Genomic DNA, 21,203 nt, shown 5'->3' on the forward strand with positions numbered 1-21,203 from the left:
CTTGATTGCAATCTAGCAGGAAAACGGGCTTAACAAGCCTGAATCATGATAGCCAGAAATACTAAGGAATCAGCTTTTGTCTGATAATAGAGCCAATCAACACTGCCATTGTTCACAGCACAATATTGAATTACATTCCATAGCTAAACAAACCCTTGCAAAAATAAGACAAAATGGATTGATCGGACATCCTATACCAAATTTAACTAAAATGTATCACAGGCAGTATGTAATAATGAAGCAAGGGCTTATTCTGCTTCAAACCTGAGATTAAATAACACCAGCCAACAAAGGGAAAGATGATCAGATAGTAAAGAGGAAATTAATTGGATTCAGGCACACACCAAAAAAGGGTTTTAAATATTGTTGAACATTATGCTTATTGGAGTTTAGATAATAGTAAAGAAAATTATCTTAGTAACTGGTGAAAACAAAAGTTTGTTTCAGCTAAGCACTAAACACATTTTTTCATGTAACCTTGCTTTGCAGAAGGTTCTCAGGCTCCCAATGACGCAAATTCTCACTCAGGCGAAATGCCAAATGCCTGGGTTTAGTTTTGAGACGACAATGGCTTCTAACTGTGACAAACCCTGTGTTGGATTAAAGCAGCAGAAAACATCCAGAAAGGACCAAATAATACTTTGGGTTTGTTTTAAACAGATTTTTATTTTTAGCTCAGAGTTTACATGAAAACAAAGTGTTGTGGATCTTCTTAAAGCAGGTTAGTTGGAACTGTTACTCAGATCACATCATCTTAAGAACTGGATAATGATTTTCAACTGTAAGAACATCAGAAGTTGTGTTTGACCCAAGGTTTAAGAGTATATAAATAGTTACGTCTGGAAAACATTAGTTAAATACTAGCACATGAATCTGATCAAAGCACTATCAACTATTTTGGGAGAAAAAAAAGAAAAGCTCAGCCTCATTTCCACAAATCATATTCATCTCACAATCATTAATGTTCCCACACAACTTTGTAATGCAAGTATCACAAGGCCATCAAACACACATGTACTATGATCAGCTTTTGCTTCCATACATAGATTTGAATTAAAAATAGTCCAATACTGTCTCAGTTTGTTTTTCCAGAGCTTCCACCAATCACTGCAATAGACAGCATCTGGCGAGTCCTAGTACAAGTGTGTATGAATAGAGTGTTAAGATGTTTTAAAGAAAGAATAAATATCCCACATATGTTCTCACCTGGTCTTCTGAACTGACGGATTTTGTTAGTTTTTAACTGTTCTCCAAAACTTTTTAATGGTATGGAACAAATATATACAAATGCATGTAATTATTAAGACATAATTTATAGATAGATAAAATTAAATCACTAAGGACATGTGAACAAAAAGGAACACTAAACAAATCAAGTAATTCTAGTAATTATCCATCTTTATATTTTCTCATACTTTATACATTTAATCTTTACAATATTTCTGTTTTATTACATCATACTGTGTAATATTATCGGATTGTTTTTACAGTTTTATTTTCCCCCCATAAGTCCCTACAATTTCATTCACAGTGATTATTAAAAATCAGGTAAATGTGAGTGATGTTTTTTGGGTAGGCAACCACTGACCATAATGTGATCCATAGTGTACAATAGTCTACACTATCTGGTGGCGGTCCAGTCCAAATGCAGGACTGTTCCCATTTGTAGTTTACATAGAATATCCACATTTCACGTTTTACCTGGATACCAGAAGGTTTCCATGACAGTTGATCGTTAGACCCTACACTTGGTTTGGAAGAAATTCAACATTTGCTTCCTATAAGGAAACTATGCAAATCAACAGGAGTGTAGATAAGAACCATATACTTATTTTAAAGAAGGAAAGTCCAAGAAAGCTTTTCTATATCACTGAAATAAGATGTAGTGTTCTCCTCTCGTTCACATATACTTTGTAGAAGAAGCCCTTCGTTCTTATGAAATAAGGCAGCCGGTGTCTTTCTGTGGCTTCAGATCTGGTTCCTTTACTGGCTTAACCTCTTCTTCTTGTTTAGGTTTGGCCTGTAAAATATAAAAAATATATGAAATATATAACTCTACTTTACTTTTTCCTTGGTATGACAATTTAGTTTGTGCATAAACTGGCCTTTTTATTTTATTTTATTTATTTATTTATTAAAAATCCATGAATGGTTCGATATGACGGATATTATTCACGGTTGAAAACGCAGTGCATTTCTTTCCCTGCAGAGGTGTAAATGGTCAGCTATGGACTTTTAATTAATGTGAGGTAATTGGTTTCTTTAATCTTTTATGATGCTACTTCCCAACCCCTGTTACAAGATACATTATGGATAGTCTGTAATTGAACTAATTTAATCTGAAATGACATTGGCTAGATTATTAGAGTAATATCTGATTTCATTGATGGGTTAATTTCACAGCTTTTGTTTCACTGCGATACAATTTAGACTCAAGATCTTAGTGATCAATTTCATACAGATATTAGTGACCGATTTAAGATTCTTAAATCACTGATTCAGGACAAATTAAGTCATACAGTGACCATCAAAAATAATTTGCAATTCAAAAGCCTACATAATAGGCCTATCTTAAACAGCTTTTAGCATTTCCATTAAGACCCCCAATAGGAAGTTCCGGCCACACAGCATGACGAGATGAATACCTTGTCATCCTTTGCCCCTCTAGTCAGGTCAAAGGTAGCGTACACTTCCGGTGTGCACTGAGAGCTGAGAGGAGGAAACTCAAAGGCGGCAGGTTCAGCGAGGCCATAGCTGGCCTTCAGCTCCAACTGGGGGGGCTCAGCCGGCACCTTCTGGAAATATCTGGCAAACAGAGATTAAAATAATACCCTGCAAATCCACTCTATGGGTAGTTTTTAGCCAAACTACAGCCATCACCACAGTGAATTGTGCAAAACAGACCATGGCAAAATGCAATGCTGCAGGGTAAAATAAAGCTTGCAGGTACAACCATTTAGGTGGAGAAACCATAAGCAATCAGTATTCCTGTATTAATTTAATGACAGCTGGAGCCAAAGCTTTGTGATGTGGGTGGCTTGCCCAAGGCTGAAATTCAGTTTGTAGACATTTTGCTTGTGATTGCCCCTTGCACATCTTCATCTGCATGTATATTTATACAAACTAAATACTGTAATACAGCTCAGACTAAACTTCTCACATGCCAATGCATACGAGACAACAAGAAATCCATGTCTTTACAATGCTGAATCATCTGCTTCCTAAATACAAGAATAAATCTGAGGTGAGTGGGACTCACATGAAGCCATTTTCTCTCTGACACTTCTCCAGCGTGGTTTTGATACAAGAGCCAAGCTTCTTGAAGAAGAGCTGTTCTGAAGGCTTAGCTGTGCTTCCTGGTCCCTTGGTTTGACGGTACTCCTTGCACAGACTCTCTGCTTTGGCATAATCTAGTTAAAAAGCAAGAGAAAAGCTTCTATTATCTACTCTCTTCAGAACATGAATCAGATTTCTTTACAGAATCACAGCTAGCCATGTAGAGAACAGTAATAAAGAAAGCCACAATAAATAAACAGACCCAATTATGACATAAGTCCAAAACACTGATCCTCGGGGGCCTTCTGGTCTTCATTTAATGTAGGCTATGTTCTGAATCACAAACTAGTAAACCACCTGACTGAATCACTTTTAAAGGACCAGCTGTAACAGCTAACCGCTGGAAGGCATTTATTTAAAGATGCTGCCAAACAGCTGTGCGACGTTGCAATCCAAGCAGGTGTAAACTGTACAAATTTAAAGGCATGCTTACATCTTTCAGCTTCTTGCAGAGATCGGATAGCTTCTCCACATTTGTCACTTGCTAGGAGTGTCCGCCCATGGTAGCAGAAGGCCTGCAAAGGGAGAAAACAAGATGTACAATAATTGTTCATTATGGATATACACTCACCTAAAGGATTATTAGGAACACCATACTAATACTGTGTTTGACCCCCTTTCGCCTTCAGAACTGCCTTAATCCTACGTGGCATTGATTCAACAAGGTGCTGAAAGCATTCTTTAGAAATGTTGGCCCATATTGATAGGATAGCATCTTGCAGTTGATGGAGATTTGTGGGATGCACATCCAGGGCACGAAGCTCCCGTTCCACCACATCCCAAAGATGCTCTATTGGGTTGAGATCTGGTGACTGTGGGGGCCAGTTTAGTACAGTGAACACATTGTCATGTTCAAGAAACCAATTTGAAATGATTCGACCTTTGTGACATGGTGCATTATCCTGCTGGAAGTAGCCATCAGAGGATGGGTACATGGTGGTCATAAAGGGTTGGACATGGTCAGAAACAATGCTCAGGTAGGCCGTGGCATTTAAACGATGCCCAATTGGCACTAAGGGGCCTAAAGTGTGCCAAGAAAACATCCCCCACACCATTACACCACCACCACCAGCCTGCACAGTGGTAACAAGGCATGATGGATCCATGTTCTCATTCTGTTTACGCCAAATTCTGACTCTACCATCTGAATGTCTCAACAGAAATCGAGACTCATCAGACCAGGCAACATTTTTCCAGTCTTCAACTGTCCAATTTTGGTGAGCTTGTGCAAATTGTAGCCTCTTTTTCCTATTTGTAGTGGAGATGAGTGGTACCCGGTGGGGTCTTCTGCTGTTGTAGCCCATCCGCCTCAAGGTTGTACGTGTTGTGGCTTCACAAATGCTTTGCTGCATACCTCGGTTGTAACGAGTGGTTATTTCAGTCAAAGTTGCTCTTCTATCAGCTTCAATCAGTCGGCCCATTCTCCTCTGACCTCTAGCATCAACAAGGCATTTTCGCCCACAGGACTGCCGCATACTGGATGTTTTTCCCTTTTCACACCATTCTTTGTAAACCCTAGAAATGGTTGTGCGTGAAAATCCCAGTAACTGAGCAGATTGTTAAATACTCAGACCGGCCCGTCTGGCACCAACAACCATGCCACGCTCAAAATTGCTTAAATCACCTTTCTTTCCCATTCAGACATTCAGTTTGGAGTTCAGGAGATTGTCTTGACCAGGACCACACCCCTAAATGCATTGAAGCAACTGCCATGTGATTGGTTGGTTAGATAATTGCATTAATGAGAAATTGAACAGGTGTTCCTAATAATCCTTTAGTTGAGTGTATAATAGACAAGCATCTATTTGAAGAGACTTTCTTCATTTTTTCTTGCAGGAAAAGCTTTTTGGGGAAATGAAGTTTAACTGAAGGCCTTTTCCCCCTATTTATTTAATTTCTAGGTACCATTAGAAGGTTAATAAAGAAGGAGACATTAGGCATTTTGACATTAGGTGACAAATCAAAGTAAACTTACGTAGGCCATGTAGAAGAACTGCTTGAGCTGAAGGTATTTCCTCCACTTGTTGGTCTGGTCTGGTTCCAGAGTATTGAGAGTGTGGTCTGCAGGTACAGTGCAATGTCACTAATGCATCTCATTCCCATGCCATGACAGTCAATGCGAAAAAGGAGTCATGTGTGAAGACAAACATGTTTTTGACAGACTTCAACCTTAGTGTTCAAAGCATTTATTGGATGGCCAAATGAAAAAGTTCAAAGATTTCTTCTGGCATTTCAAGGTGATTAAGAGCAGACATTTACAGGGTAGGAACTTTTGTATTTCACTACCTGATATTTAAGTAAAAGTGCTGCTAAGTGTACATCTTCAAAAGACCACAAATATATATATTTTAAACGCAAATTTAATGTATATGTAAAAATACAAAAGAAAGCAAAAACTCACCAGCCTTTTGATAGAAATTGGCTGTTTCAAAGGCCAAAGCAGCTATAAGACTATCACTGTGCTTGAGTTCAATGGCCCTGGCAATTGTCACTATCAAGAAAAGGGAAGAAAAGAAAAAGAGTGAGAATAAAACTAAAAAGACAGTCGACAATTTATACCACAGTCTTTGTTTCACAATGCTTTGCCAGCAGAGATTTGGTAATGTTCTTTCTAAAAGCACTACACCAAAAAACAACATCCTTTATATTCACTGCCCAGAAACTCAAGAAACTCTTTTACCTTCCTGGGCTTCTGCCTGGCTTTGGACGATGTATGTGTCGATAACTCGAGGATCTAGATCTCGGCCTTTCTCTGCAGGAGTGATCAGACGTGGAATGTAGGCATCCTATAAACACAACATGTCAGGCACGATTGAGAAAAAGGTGTTCCTTCTGAAACTATTCCACACCCTTGACTGCTAATGAAACAATTACCTACCATTGTATGGATATAGTAAAAGGTCACAGTTTTCATATCAATAAAATACAAATTTCCATTTCAGTTTTTCAATATGGCTATTTTGTTTTACCAACATTCTAAATCACAATATGGTTGTTGTAAGCTTATACAGCAAGGACATTTATTCAGTCCAACTTTTACATATAATTCTAAAAGATTAGTCGTCCTTTCACAGAATGGTTTTCCAGACTGTCAAACTCCCAGGTCTTGCAAAGATTACTTAATAAATTGGTCAGGTTGTCCTCATTATGCCTTTTTCAATTTCTTAACCAGCCAATATCCTAGTAGACTGGACATTTTGCACCTCATAGTGTTTGATGTACAAACATTGTAAATACAACAACACCTTAAGTAAATAGGCTGCACACTTGCCTATTATGGAGCTGCTGGTGAACAATAGACAGAGTAGAATTTGATTATGGCAGTGCGGTGTAAGAAACTCCAAAAATAATCCCCATGAGCTCTTAAATATATTGTTCTAGATTCATCAAATACCTCAAAGGACATATTAAGCCTAGATAGTAGAATGTACTTCACACAGATCATCTATAATGCTTCACACCATTGTGAACTACAACATTCAGATAAAAGAAGCCTGTCATTTGATGGATTATTTCATACACACAAACAGTGCAATGGATATGTATGAAAAACTATATATTTCTATCTACAAAAATAGACTATTTAAAATACAATGTTCATAATAACCTGTAGATGTTTGAGTATTCCAGATGCAATTTTTAGACTTCTGTGAACTTCCTTTGCTTCCGTTTCTGTAATGCTGAAAATACAGAAATAGTAATAAACATTTAATAGATAATCCAACAACATTAATAAAAACCTAAATCCATCATTCATCCATGTTATTTATGATGTCAAACATAATTTGCTCAAAGTTCCATCATTTGGAAAAGTCAACTGCAATGTAGTCCAACTGACACCATATCCCCACACTCTTCACATTGTGCAGTGTACTTAAAACTGAAAGCAAACAAAAACTAAATAAAACATGCATTCTTTAATCTGACCTTTTCACAAATCTGTTAGTGTCTTCAGGATTTCAGTATTCGAAATGCACATCTTGTATTTAGACCACTAAAGGTGGACAATTTTTTTTTCTCTAAAAGACCTATTTTATTTTCATTCAATCCCTATGAATGCTCCATTGCTGAAAAGCAAGTCTGTGCTATCATGTTCATTATGTAGAATTCAACTTTTGTTTTTATGCTGAGACGGACTTAAAACACTGCAATATTGATCATATCAACTCAGTCGAGGACATAGCTTTAACACTTACTCTTCTTTTCCAGACAATCTAGAAGCATACTTGGTGTACCAGATCCCGACATTGAATCCCATTGAGATCAGCTCAAACACAGCATCCTGCTGGGCACTAAAAATAAAGTGGTTGTCTATAAATTAATGCAATCAAATTAATAAGAACACTGACTCAGTTCAGTAAAACAGACCTATTGTTTTTCATAATTAAAAAGTAACATTAAACATTTTCAACCTACCAACACAAGGACTGATTGATATTGTTTAAGTCTGTTACACATTCAAGATAATTTACATGTCTGTCAGTGTCCTAACATGCAGAGGGAATTTCCTTCACTTTTTCTCCCTACAAATTGTATTCCTTTGTAAAACAGACTTAAATACCCAGTTCAAACTCATGATTATAACATTTATACCAGGACGAGCCTAGACAATTGTCTTATTCAATACATATGTACTTAATTTTGGTGATTTATTGATTCACAAAAAACACTTTATTTTCACGTCAGTATGGTAGGTTGGTATAACTAATCAAACAACAATAAGATCACTTGTACATCTATTAATTGTGTGTTTATTTATTATGAACTGGTACAGGTGGAACATTGTACATAATTAACTAACAATAGGTGGTGTCTGTTGAGGTTAGACTTATTTTGCCCATTGAGCAGCATTAGAAGCCTAAATCAGTCAGTTGACCATCTCAGACAGTGGACCTAGTTTCTTATTTTTTTAATACATAAAGATATGTTTATCTAGAATGGCACCTATCCTTCATGGGTTTCACGGCAATGACACATACATACCTTGGAATGTTTCCATGTAAAGTGTCAGTCCATCTGAAGTTCTGAATGAACCGCAATTTGTTTTCCTTTGTAGTATCATCCAAAGATACTATGAAGCCTGCAGGACATCATATAGGTCAAAACTACAGTAAAATCTAAAACTAATACTGGTAAAATGCAAACTGTTGCTTTAAAAAGCCTATTTTAACATGAAATTGCATATTTACCATTTCATATCTATTTAAAGTTTATCAGTACTGTACAGAACCCTGATCTTATATATACAAATATCTAGATTGCTGATAAACAGAATAAACTGAGGTGCTCTGAAATTCTTATTTTGCATTAGTGACAATGTTGTCATTTATCTAAAGGTTTAGTGAAATAAGAGAAGGGAATAGGGGTGTTATTCTGATCAATATTTTATTTTTTAACAGAGAAATGCAATAAATAGGCTTAGTTTTCTTATTAAAAAAAAAAAGACCATTACTGGGAGTACACTGTTTAAACTAGATGCCTAAGATGAAATGTACTAAATTCAAATATTTTGTAATAAGGGTTTACTAACCTTGCAGGAGTGAAAAGTAAGCATCTGTTGCATTTTTCATCATGTCGGGATTACATGTAACATCTGTAAACATCTCCAAAAGTCTTGCTCTTGCTGCTCTCAAGTCACTGGGAAAATAATAAAAATTGAAATGATGATTTAAGTGATTTTTCATTAATTCTTAAATTCTATTATAATAAAATATAATTTGATGTAGAACGTATTGCTGTCTTTATTTGTGTAGGTTTCACAGTAACCTAATGTGTATAGATCAATTGGTTTTGTATGTACGCTACATTCAGCAACCATATTTATAGATGGAATGTAAACACAGGCAACTGTAAGAACGAATTGTTTCACATTCATGTTACCAGTCTGAAACTTAATTTTACAGAGACTAAGGTAAAGGAGGAAGTCAATTATAGCTAATAGTAAGTGCACTTACTTGCATATTTTATTAGCTGCAGGACTAGCGGCCACTCCATAGAAGTTGAAGGAGACAGGAGCAGTGGCTTTCAATGGGTTTCTGTGAAACCAGTGTGTCATGTTGAGGAAACTCCTATAATTGTCGAGGGTGACAAAGCAAGCTTGAATAGAAAATATTGCATAATATAATTACTGTCAGTAGTAGAAAGACCTTATATAAAACATACAGAAGAGAACATACTTATGTCTTTAGATTTCCAATACATGCTCAATTGCAATGAGATTATAGCCAGTTTGAGATGTTATGAAATAAAATAACACATTACAAGAAAACAAAACATATATATTCGATATCACGAAATTCTCAAATTTGACCTACCCACACACCGAACAGAGTCTATTGTTTGGCCGATGTACTACTCATATATTATAATCTAGCACTACACCAGTAGTTAAATAAAACGTGTCTTTGGGTATACAAGTAACATCCTGTCAAACGTAACAAATCAGAGTCGCTCAAATACCCCTGATCTCATCGTACTCTGTGAATGTGTCCAACTTTGCGTAAAGACATTGTACACAATACTGAAGTCCATGGGTTCATCTCAAATCACAAATATGGTTTAATCTTCGTTATCAAGTAAGAATCAAAGTAAAACGTATGTGAACAAATGTGCCACCCATTCCAAATGTAACATTGACAGCGTCGTATTTTCAAAAATACATGCACATCAAAGCGCCACGAACCTGTAATCTAGTCAACACCATGGAGCTACTTACTTAGAGGCCTAGCTCTTCATCATTCACCAGAATACATAATAACAATTGTCATATATCTAGCATTCATTCCTAAATCTAAAATAACGATACAAATGTACATATACATTTTCTTACAATAATGTAACCATCGCTTATGATGTCCAAACAAAATCAAATGTAACCAATAATGTCGCTTAGCCATGGCTAAAAATAAATACCACGACGTACGGACTAGTTTGCTGTTGAATAATCGTCTGTTCTCTTTTGAAAAAAACGTCAGATTGTGTTGGAGGAAAGACACATTCAATATTGTGTACGTGTGTTTGTATATATATAAATACATAAAATTATAAATTAGGTAAACAAACGGTCAAACCTTTTTTCTTCTCAACAAGCAACTCAATCCAGGAAATTACAAATAGCAAAAACAAAATCCTCCTTCTTCCTGTATTGTCGGGGTGACGTCATTGGCAACGGGGTGGGTGGGGTCTGCCACTCGATTGGCTGGAGTTGGTAGTGATGTCATTTTCTCCGCCCCTCATTGGCCGGCGTCCCAGCCGCGGAGGTCGCGACCCCGAGCGCGCGCCACGCCCACGCGCGTGCCGGGCCGCGTCTGTCTGCGTGCCCGCGCGCCTCACACGAGCCTGGCGCTGCGGGGAGGGGCGGGGCCACGCCGTGATTGACGTGCGGGACAGCCAGCCACAGCGTCAGATACTAGCTTGTGTCCGCCCGGTGACGCCACTTATAAACAAGATTCTGAAGTTTTGTGGTAAGCGTCTGTTTCGTGTTTTGTATATTCATAAACGCATATACATAGCTTACAGCGTGTCAAGTTACGAAGTGCATTTTAACCCTTTTCTTAGTGGAATTAATACAGAATCAATAAATAGCCTAATGCTAAAACAAGAGTAGATGCACACACACAGCTGGTGGTTTTAGCAGCACAAGTCAAAGCTGTGTATGGCCACAACTGTTTGCACAAGGTGTCATGTTGCACAGTCTATGTGTTGTATTCCGGAGCCAAATACCACTTCCACTGCTACAGAAACACGGTATCCCAGGTTTTGCGCCGCTGTGGCTTTAATAACGATGGGGGTGACGCACACTTGGAGGTGGGACTTCCTTCATGCCAGCGCAAGCTAGGTTGAGCAGACAGAAGGGCTTGGTCAGTGCGGGGTGTTGGTAGCACCGGTTAGCCTGCATGTCTGTACCTGGCACACGATCATGCACAGAGGAAACTAGAGCCCATGTACCCTGCCATGCTCACCTGAGAACACATGGTGCAACAGCAGCTTGTGAAAATGTCCGATGTGAATAAGACCATCCAGAAATGGCAGGCGAGTTTTAAAAAGGGAACGGACTTTGATTCGTGGGGACAGTTAGTGGAAGCAATTGATGAATACCAAATGTAAGTTGCAAACATTTTGATGTGATTGATCTCCGTGGGACAATAGGATATTCAAATCAGAAGTGGCGACAGAAATAAATCAGCAGTCATTAGTATTTCAGCACCAATGCATTCATTCTTATCTGTCATATATTTTGGACTTTACTTGCAGTAGCGTTAGTTGGTCGCAGTCTTCCTGTAACAAACCTACCGTTTCGATTCACTAATGTAATGTAAATAGTTATCATTTTCTTTTTAATGCATCACTTGCAAGCATGTGTTAGTTGAAAAGCAAAATGCGTTTAATATACTATCCTGATAAAGTTTTTTTTTACTATATAGTTATTTGGATTATTATTAATTATTACTTGGTGTTTACAAATCCTGTTTTTGTATTAAATTACATTCAGACGGTGTCGGTGTGAAAGTCTGCACAGTTGGATTTTCTGAGAGATCAACAGTCTGGCCAACCACACCCTCTTGTTGTTTGGGGCGGAGCTTCGCTGTAGATCTGACGTCATAATTGTGATTGTGTCATGTCAAAAAGATCTCGGGGGTGTTCTGCGACTTTGAACTAATGCATAGATATAGTAATCATTGTGTTATACCGCCTGGGCCCTCTTCTGCAGAGCTTTGTTTTAGGTGTGCATTGCACAGCTAACTACGCGAGGTGCTTTCTTTCCATGTTTTTAAATTATTTATCACATTTTGCTTGTACATCTGTCTAATATTTCGTCGTCCTTGCTATATATGTATATGTGTATGGTTGTCAGGATAAATGTGTCCTCATGTTTTGTTTAGTTTCACAACCACACGGTAAATGTTTTGTGCAGTAATGTGAGCTGGGTGTGCGCCACTTTTTTTCCCTCCTTATTTGAACCTTTCCTTCGGTGCCCAGCAGGGGGCGTAGGATTAACAAAATACAAACTGAAAACTGCATTATGAAAACTGAGACTCATATGCAGCAGTCCTGGTTATAATAAGGCCTCCTATATTTATCTTTGGTCTCTACTGAAAAATATAACAAAATAAAGGTATGAAAGAGATTATCAGAATTTAACCTGATAAGTAATGTTCCCATTTACTTTTTCCCTACTGACAACGCTAATACAACCTTTGTTGGCCTCCTTAATGAAACTGTTTATTTTAATCAACTTCTTTACTAATAATTTGCTAATCTGGAATTTAAAAATTCAACACTACTGTTGTCTCTACATTTTCTTTTGGTGTGGATGTTTTATGTACTTGTGGGGGGAAAAAACAAATTTCTATTATTTTAATTCAGACTTGCAAGGCAGCTCCAGAAAGAAGTTCAGTCCTCTAATCCGTCGGATTTCACAGAAGATCAAAAGGTAGGCTGTATTGGTGAACCATCGCCACTCTGTATAGGTCTTCACAGTGTGGCTTTGATCCAGTAGAAGCTAAATCTTCTATAATGTGGTCTGCATTACCTTGATTATAAAGGGTTTCACTCTCTTTTGCATGTATCTCTACAGTTCTAGGCTGACGTAGCTAAACAGATGCAAGCATAATATGCCCTTTCTTCTTTTTCTTTCCATCTGTCTGTTTTTCTTGCTGTTTTTTCTGTGTCTGGTGTAATTTACCTTTTAAAATGGATGTTTATGAAGACAGCAGTCACATCCTTTGCCTTGGAAACATGCAATACTGTATGAAAGCAGAGCCTTTTGACTTGCTGAGGGCATTATGGGAGTTCCCTTGAGAGATGTGATGAAATTGTGGATTGATTGATGGATTAGCTGCCACAGCATGAATGGCAAGATTTTAAATGGGGGGGAAGAAATAAACTGTACTATTGTTGCATTACACCACAGCCTACTTCTTGTGTTTAGAGCTAGACTGTTAATAAACAAATGAAAATATGTGAAATATACATTACAATCTAATGTCCATCAGCTAGTTATTGGGACTGTTAAACCACAATATATTGATATTGTTTTGTTGTATTTTACCTTTTTTGTTTGTGGTCCTAACAGAAAACTTTAGGAAAATTTGCGACATGCCTTGAAATGAGAAGTGCAGCCTTGCAGGTATGTATTGTGCTTGAAGCGGTTTCATTCTTTGTATCTATTTTGTTATATAATTTCCCAACTTCATAGCTATCAAAACACCTGATTACACTTTGCCATTGTAATTATGGACATTTTAACATTTTAATATGTAGAGACTGAATCCACGTCCGTGTATTCATGTGAATTGCAGTTGTCACATGCTGTTGTTTAAGTAATACATTTAGATGGGTGAGACTGAATTCCAGCAGCGATGTTGTATAGACAAGAACTTCACATTTTTGTCCAGATGGGCTTGCTGTCTGTTTTTGGCACTGCACCGCCATGCCGGTTCTGTTGTCGATTGCTCTTGAAATGTTTAAGTGGCGAGATTGAAATGTCATCACAGACCCACGTAACCCGAATCGCACTAATCTCACCTAGTCGGAACAGAAAAGGAAAGGAAATTGTTCATCATATATTAGTATCATTATGGTTTATTCCGGGTTTTGGAATTATAATATTGTGTACGTAAGCACTGTTCAAGCATGTTAGATGTGCTTTTTCTCTGTGAGCCTGAGTCTTATTTGGAGCAGAACGACAAGCCCAACTGGACAAAAATGTTTTAAGTCAACCTTACCCATTTAAACCTGTGAATTTTTAAAGCCTGACGGAAAATCGCTTGAAAACAAAACCAATAAGACTCATCACCCAGTTTCTCAGCAAGATCATTAGTGTATTATGTATTATTATTATTTATTTCTTAGCAGACGCCCTTGTCCAGAGCGATTTACAAAATATATGCGCAATTCAAAGTGCAATAATACAGTGCAGTTCAAGGCATAATACATTTTACAAATTCCAATTTACACAAGTCTGTATGAGATATCCAGCACACAATATATAAGGTATTACATCCTAGATTGTAAAAACTGATAAGTGCAGACAAGATGTTAAGTCACAGTTAAGAGCTAAAGGAAAGAGGTCATAGGGGAAATCTGAGTACTAGTAAAGCAAAGCAAGAAGTAATGCAAAACGTTGTATAAGTGCTATCTTACAGAGAGAAAATGACTAAATTACAAGTAGTATGTATTTGTATGTGGGGGCAAATAAAGCTTTGTGGTAATTGGTTTATCATTTTATTGTTAGTGTAACCAGTCCCAGGAGGAGTTCAAGCTGGAAGATCTCAAGAAACTGGAACCCAGTATGTATATCTTAATGTTCAGTGTAGTATAATACTATGATGAAATATGTCTGCTAAGGCTACTTCTACTTTACAAACGTAAACTAGAAGTGCAGTACATATTTAAATTTGATGACTGCCACAGCTGTAAAACATATGAACTGTGTGATGTCCGTAACTGCATTATCAGAAAAGGATGCATGGTGATGTATGAATTTGTAGGTGTAAGTTGCTATTATTTCCTATTATAGTCACCCTTCAGTTGTGTTTAATTGTAGTTAAGTTGTTTAATTTCTAATCTGTTGGTCAGCTTTGTCATGTGGTAGAGTTCTGAATTATGTCAAATCCATCCAGTTTTTAAGTACATTATGTGTAATTGTATCATTAATCTCATATCTTTTTTACAGTAAAATGTTAAATGTTGGTGCTTCGCACTCCATTTTAAAACATGTGATGCATTCCAAGGGTCCATAATGATTTGGCAGTGTATATACCTGACCTTGAAACTGAAGCTTTAATCTTATATTAACCATGAAGTCTGTCGTAACGTATTATCTGGTGCGAAAGAGAACACTTTGAAAAATTGATCTTTTAGACGAGCACTGCATAATTCGGTCTAAATATAACGCATAAGACTGTAATTTAACCATGTAATTAAATTCAGTATGCTTGAGGCCCACAGTTGTACCATAGACTGGGCCTTGAGGGACCCTGTTTAGATGTGTTCTAGTGTCTATGTGATGAGAAACTAAACCCCCCGCACACACACACACACACACACACACACACACACACATTACCTTTGATTTAGAGCAAACCGGTCCTGGGAACATTTTCAGTTCCTGCGTACAGTAAAGTTCATAGTTTTCTGACTGACAGGTTACTTTGTGTTACACTTTACAGTAGGATCAAACTTTTTTTTCTTCTCTTTGTTAACAGTTATTAAGAATATTCTTACTTACAACAAAGATTTTCCCTTTGATGTGCAGCCTGTGCCTTTAAGGTAAAAGGAATTTTCAATTTGTGGTTTGTTTTTATTTGTCTGCTTTTCTTTTCACCATTGTAAAACCTGCTTGCTCTACGCTTACACAAATACTGGTGTGAAAAGCATGACCGCTCTAATGGACTCCAGTTAGCACTTTCAGGGACTGGGATTCGAACATTAGCTCAACAGCAATGAACATGGCACGTGCAATCGGACATTTTAAAAAGTCAGACTGGAAGCAGTTCTCAATCATTTCTCCCTGCTGTACGCAGTATGCCCAAAAGTCATACTTCTTGGTTCAAATGAGAAGGAAGCAAGACCCGTCAGATTTTACTTGCTCATATGTAGTGTGCACAACCACCTTTGTGTTGCTGTTTAAGTACGAAGGACGAAATCAAAGAGTTATTGAAGTCTACAGTAGAAGACATTTTAAACGTGCACAATCATATGGAACTGCTTATTTTCTTTTTTCCTTTCTCCCTGTTTGAAATTCTGGTTTTGGAAAGCACTATTTAATAAAAAATACATAGAGAACAATTAATTTGTAATGTAAAATGTTGGTGATGTTGCAACTTATCAGCTGCAATACAGGCAGGGACACGTGATTGCTAATCTCATACTTTCCGGCAGAGTTAGCTAAAGGTGCTCCTCTCAGATTTACCCTGTGCAAAAAACTCACTATAGCTACAGACTTCCAAAAGTATTTATCATCCTTATACTTGTTCATTGGTTAAAGTAGTTAAAGGCTTCTATAAGTATTAAAGTTTGAATTTAAAAATATTAGGCCACAACAAAAGACTACCTTCTGTTTGTGTTCATATTTCTCATTGCCTTCGATATGAACCTACATCAGCTACTATTTTTGCATATTTACTGAATATTGTTGCATCTTCTTTTATGTAGCAATAACCCAGACGTTTGACTGAACAGCCAAGTTTGGTCTGGATAGAACTGTCAATCACCAAAGTGGACTACTTTGCTTTTTAATGAGGATACAGATATGGCAGCAAGTGAGACGCATAAGCTCGTATTTAGTACTGTCGTTTTTATGATTACGTCTTTCAGGAAAATTCTAGCCCCCGGCGAGGAAGAGAATTTGGAAGTGGAGGAAGAAGATGATACAGCCACTGGGGCAGGCTCGCCCGATTCCTTCCCCTCCAGAGTCCCAGGTAAAAACTGACATGTCGCCTCGCTCTTTGTTTCCTCCATGTGGGCGTTCTGAAATGTGTACAACTGAAGAGACTGGCTGTGATCATTATTAAGTGCATATGTACAGGAGGGAAAGATTTCAGTAGATATTTTAATGTACTTATTGCACAAAGCACTTGTTTCTTGTTAAAGGTCAAGTGATAATCAACCTGCTTGGTGTTCTATAGAAAAACAAGTGACCGTATTTCCAGTTAATGCTTACAATAGCACTTCTCACTGCTGCTTCTGTTGTATTCGATGTATTTGTCTGATTGTTTGCTGCTTATGATAGATTTATTGTTTGTTTGTGTTTTTTTTCCTTTGTGTTGATCCTGTGCATGGCTTCATCGCTTGCTTTATTGCCTGTTCCATTCACAGCTTTCCAAGGTACAGTAACATTAAGCATGTGCCAAAATATGGTTTTGTGTCTTTGATTCTTATTTTTTAACTTATTTTGCAACTGGTCTTGCAAGGTTAGATTTTAAGGTGGTTGTCCCACCAGCAAGTGCAGGGCAGGGGGCTGATTGTTTGCTCACAGTAGTATGTTTTGGCAGGATACCCATATACTTTAACCACATGGCATGGCAAATACAAGCTAAAAGGTACTTTTAAGTATGGGTTTGTGCTACATGTTGTTGCAAGTGCTTCATGGACACAAATGTAATTGTAAAATGTAATTGTCCCGTGATCGCAACATTTTTATTAAACCTAAAATCATCGATTGAATGGGCAAAAATTAACAAATAATGAAGTTTAAGGTTCTTTTCCAAATTAATACCATGGGACTCTTTATTCATTAAATTCAAAGAGGAAAGAAATGCCATGCTGGAACTTGATTAACATCAAATGACGATGTAGTCTTTCAGTATAATTACAATTGATTAAATAAATTAAACAGAAATAATTGTTTCAGTTGTTTTTGGTAGATTTTTGTAGTTTGAACAGAAAGAAAAAGCAATGCACCAAGAGCTAGTAATTTACAAAATTTAAACAACCATAAATTAGATTCAGACTGGGAAAAAAAAGCATCAATTTAAAGCATAATTGTGCACAAGTGATAATTTAGAAGCTGGATTTATTGCTGTGAACTTCAGTGTTTGTTACCCTTTAAATTGGAGATTCTCATTTTAATAACATTTCTTTTGACAGGTACATTGTTGCCCCGATTACCTTCAGAACCAGGAATGACACTACTTACAATAAAGATAGAGAAGATTGGACTCAAAGATGCAGGACAATGTATTGATCCCTACATAACAGTTAGTGTTAAAGGTATGAACACTTGCTATATCCTATGAAAAATGAAATAATCACTGCAAAGCTATATTGTAAAATAATTCATCTCTGTGTGTTGAACATATTTGCAGACTATAGACTGCACCCCTTCTGAATAAGTTGGGGTTAAATTGTGGAAATAAGATTGACTCCTGGAAACTGTATGTGATTAAATAATGTGTTTCCCTGCAGATCTAAATGGCATTGATCTGAACCCAGTGCAAGACACTCCAGTGGCCACCAGAAAAGAAGACACCTACATTCATTTTAATGTGGATGTAGAAATCCAGAAACATCTGGAGAAGCTATCTAAAGGTTCATACTTCACTTCTCTAAAAACATACAGTAGATTGCTAGATTGTGAACCCAGTGATGATGTCAGAAGTGCTCAGTATACATGTCATGGGAAAACAATAAAATTGGAGAAAAGAGACACAGGAAATAACAGCCGTATTTCTCCACCTTTAAACATTTTGCAGTATGTGTTGGTTAGGAGTATGTTGAGAAATAAATACAGTTAAACTGAGGTATTTGTTTAAGCAGAAATGGCTGGTTTGTATTCATTGTTGTTTTCAACTTGCATTTCAGGTGCAGCTATATTCTTTGAATTCAAGCACTATAAACCCAAGAAAAGGTTTACCAGTACAAAATGTTTTGCCTTCATGGAAATGGATGAGATCAAGCCTGGTCCCATTGTTATAGAACTGTAAGTGTGGATGTTTTGTTTTTGTTTCTTAAATACACTTTTTTTTTTTTTGTGGTCAGTACTTTTAAATCAAGATTCAAAGAGCTTCTCTCTCTGGCAACAGGCAATAACCTGCAGTGAGAATGTGATTTATATTCATAGTTTTTATGGTTAACCTTCCTTAATTCTGATCATGCTTGGGGTTTAATGTTAAATTGAAGAAATGAGAAATTGGATCAAATATGTCGTGGGAGAGGAAACTAATCATTGCTTCATTAAGGTGTTAAATTACAGTAGGGCTACATTGTTGACCCTTTATAATAATTACAGCCTAGGTTGAATTACATTTTCTGAGAGCACTGTGTAAGTCCCAGGCATCTTTGAAAATACGTATATTGAGTTTAGACCTTTAGAGATGAGTTTAGCTTTGTTGAATTCTAAACAGGAAGTTCAATGGGGGGGATGGTGCCATTCTGCCCCCCATGCTGACGATTATAATGCCATCCTATAGGTACAAGAAGCCAACAGATTTCAAAAGGAAGAAACTCCACCTTTTGACGAAGAAACCACTCTATCTTCACCTCCAGCAGACCTTGCACAAAGACTAAATGGGGTTTCCCAGGGTGCACTTCAATGTGTGAATGAACCATCAAACGCCGCTCCTGGCTGCTGTGTCTGTGTGCCGGTGGTCACTCTGCAAAACTACTATACATTTCCCTCCCGTTTACTCGGCAATACTAAACCTAGCTAACTGAGCAACCGTTCTGCCACTCATTAACTCCCTGGAGCAGTTCTTCAGCTATTGAGCGTGCTTGATTTATGTGACTCAATGGCTGTCCTGTTCATGCAATACCTACCAGCCAGAGTGGTTGAAATGCTTGGTGAAAGGCCTTCAGATACAGGCTACATACCTAACTGCTTTATACTAAATTCTGTGAAGAGGGAAGAGCTACGTGAGCTAATGGTAAGTGGGAGTGAACACCAGCATCCTCTTGGTGGACTTCTAAAAACATTCCAGTAACCAGCTTGACAAGGATCATAATGCCCACTCCCACCCTCCCCTCATCAGCCAATGAGAACGCTCCTATAGCACCTCATGACTAATGCAAAGGGGGCATGGCACACTTTCTAACACATAGATAAAGGTATGTTTTGGAAACACAGTTTTATATATATAGAGAGAGAGAGAATGGGTTCTCTCTGTGTGGCTTCTCACAGTGTTGTCTGACACACTTAGTACTTTGTGTACATGGAGCATACTTTGATATGCTACATAGGTACCTATAAAAAGGGCTAGAATTGATCAGATTTCCTAGGATGTCGGTAGCATATATGGATTGTCTTTTTAATCTGCTTAAGCAAAACACGATCCCTTTTTTGTAAACCTATGAAGCAGAAAAAAATATTAAATTAAACCATCTGCCAGCCAAGTGAAGAAACTATTTGCTACCTGCAGATTTTAAAAGTATTTTATTATTCTGTACACTAAGAGATGCACATATTTGATAAACATTACCTTTGCCTGATTGCTTTGATTGATATTGCAGCCATTTAAAAAAAAATCCCCTGTAGCCAACGATAAAGGAATGCTGCTTTGTACAACTGGTTATAAATCGCTGTATAATACACACAATAGTGCTTGGAGATTATAAGGTATCACTGATCACAAAAATATCTGCATCAGAAAGTATAGTGATGGTATTTTGAAGTGTTTGAATGATACTTTTGTTTTGTGAATCACAACACGGACTGTGCTTTTATAGCATTTGTATGTAAACAGGATGAATTTCAAAGTTTGTTCCAGAGCAAGTGTTTCTTAATGTACTGCTAAAGTTGCAAATCTAAGATGCAAAAGAGGAAGTAGATGATTCTTTTTTTAATTTTTATTGTATTTTATTTTTATTTTGGAGTTCCCAGATGTGCAGCAAATGTTTGTAAGAAACCTAGCCTGCATTTATCATTTTTGTGTCCATGTTTCTGTGATGTTATAGGTAGCTCATCCTGAATACTCAATACTAAAATCGGCAGAACACTAAAAAAAGACTGGTTCTGATCCCTACGCGGCGGATGTCCGGACAGCATATACATATCTCATTGTAATCCATGGACTCCAAAAGCAATTCTAATAGGCATGCACAGAAACAACCTGAAACGTGTGGTTTGGATGACTAGGAGATGTCGCGTGAAAACCATTTGTCTTGAAGTTTTTTTATTTGTTTTTGTATTTTAAGTATTGAGATTAGCAGTCTTTATTCTGAGTGGTACATGCTCACTAGTTTTTTATAAAATGTGTACTAAACTCTAAATAAATCACAATTGTTTCTAAATATATTCTGTTATTTTATTTAAATTATAACTGGTTTCCTTTACTGACACTTGCATTTTTATTTTTGTTAGCAGGTCAATTAGGGAAAGTTAAGTAACCAAAAGGATGTTTTCACAATATATAATTTCCTTTCCCATC

At 37.1% G+C, this 21,203-nt stretch overlaps 2 protein-coding genes across 4 annotated transcripts; one reads left to right on the top strand and one right to left on the bottom strand.

The window, feature by feature from the left end:
- Positions 1-646: 646 nt before the first annotated feature.
- Positions 647-10,492, bottom strand: brox (BRO1 domain and CAAX motif containing). 2 transcript variants are annotated; one of them, XM_066706179.1, is made up of 13 exons: positions 10,407-10,492; positions 9,291-9,404; positions 8,867-8,973; positions 8,320-8,416; positions 7,533-7,628; positions 6,944-7,016; positions 6,017-6,122; positions 5,738-5,827; positions 5,312-5,397; positions 3,770-3,851; positions 3,260-3,410; positions 2,646-2,805; positions 647-2,020 (listed from the first exon to the last, which is right to left on the bottom strand). In XM_066706179.1, the coding sequence occupies exons 2-13, from the start codon at positions 9,389-9,391 to the stop codon at positions 1,934-1,936; spliced, it is 1,236 nt and encodes a 411-aa protein (XP_066562276.1). In that variant the 5' UTR covers positions 9,392-9,404; positions 10,407-10,492; the 3' UTR covers positions 647-1,933. The 2 variants fall into 2 exon arrangements, with proteins under 2 accessions (XP_066562276.1, XP_066562267.1); XM_066706170.1 differs by having other exon boundaries at positions 9,291-9,432.
- A 683-nt stretch (positions 10,493-11,175) lies between these two features.
- Positions 11,176-21,068, top strand: aida (axin interactor, dorsalization associated). Of its 2 annotated transcripts, XM_066706206.1 has the most exons (11): positions 11,176-11,438; positions 12,703-12,769; positions 13,412-13,465; positions 14,573-14,627; positions 15,546-15,609; positions 16,657-16,760; positions 17,158-17,166; positions 17,929-18,051; positions 18,247-18,369; positions 18,643-18,760; positions 19,251-21,068. In XM_066706206.1, the coding sequence occupies exons 1-11, from the start codon at positions 11,308-11,310 to the stop codon at positions 19,345-19,347; spliced, it is 945 nt and encodes a 314-aa protein (XP_066562303.1). In that variant the 5' UTR covers positions 11,176-11,307; the 3' UTR covers positions 19,348-21,068. The 2 variants fall into 2 exon arrangements, with proteins under 2 accessions (XP_066562303.1, XP_066562311.1); XM_066706214.1 differs by lacking the exon at positions 17,158-17,166.
- The last annotated feature ends 135 nt before the right edge of the window (positions 21,069-21,203 follow it).

This window comes from Amia ocellicauda, chromosome 1 (assembly GCF_036373705.1).
Source record: "Amia ocellicauda isolate fAmiCal2 chromosome 1, fAmiCal2.hap1, whole genome shotgun sequence".
NCBI lineage: Eukaryota > Metazoa > Chordata > Actinopteri > Amiiformes > Amiidae > Amia > Amia ocellicauda.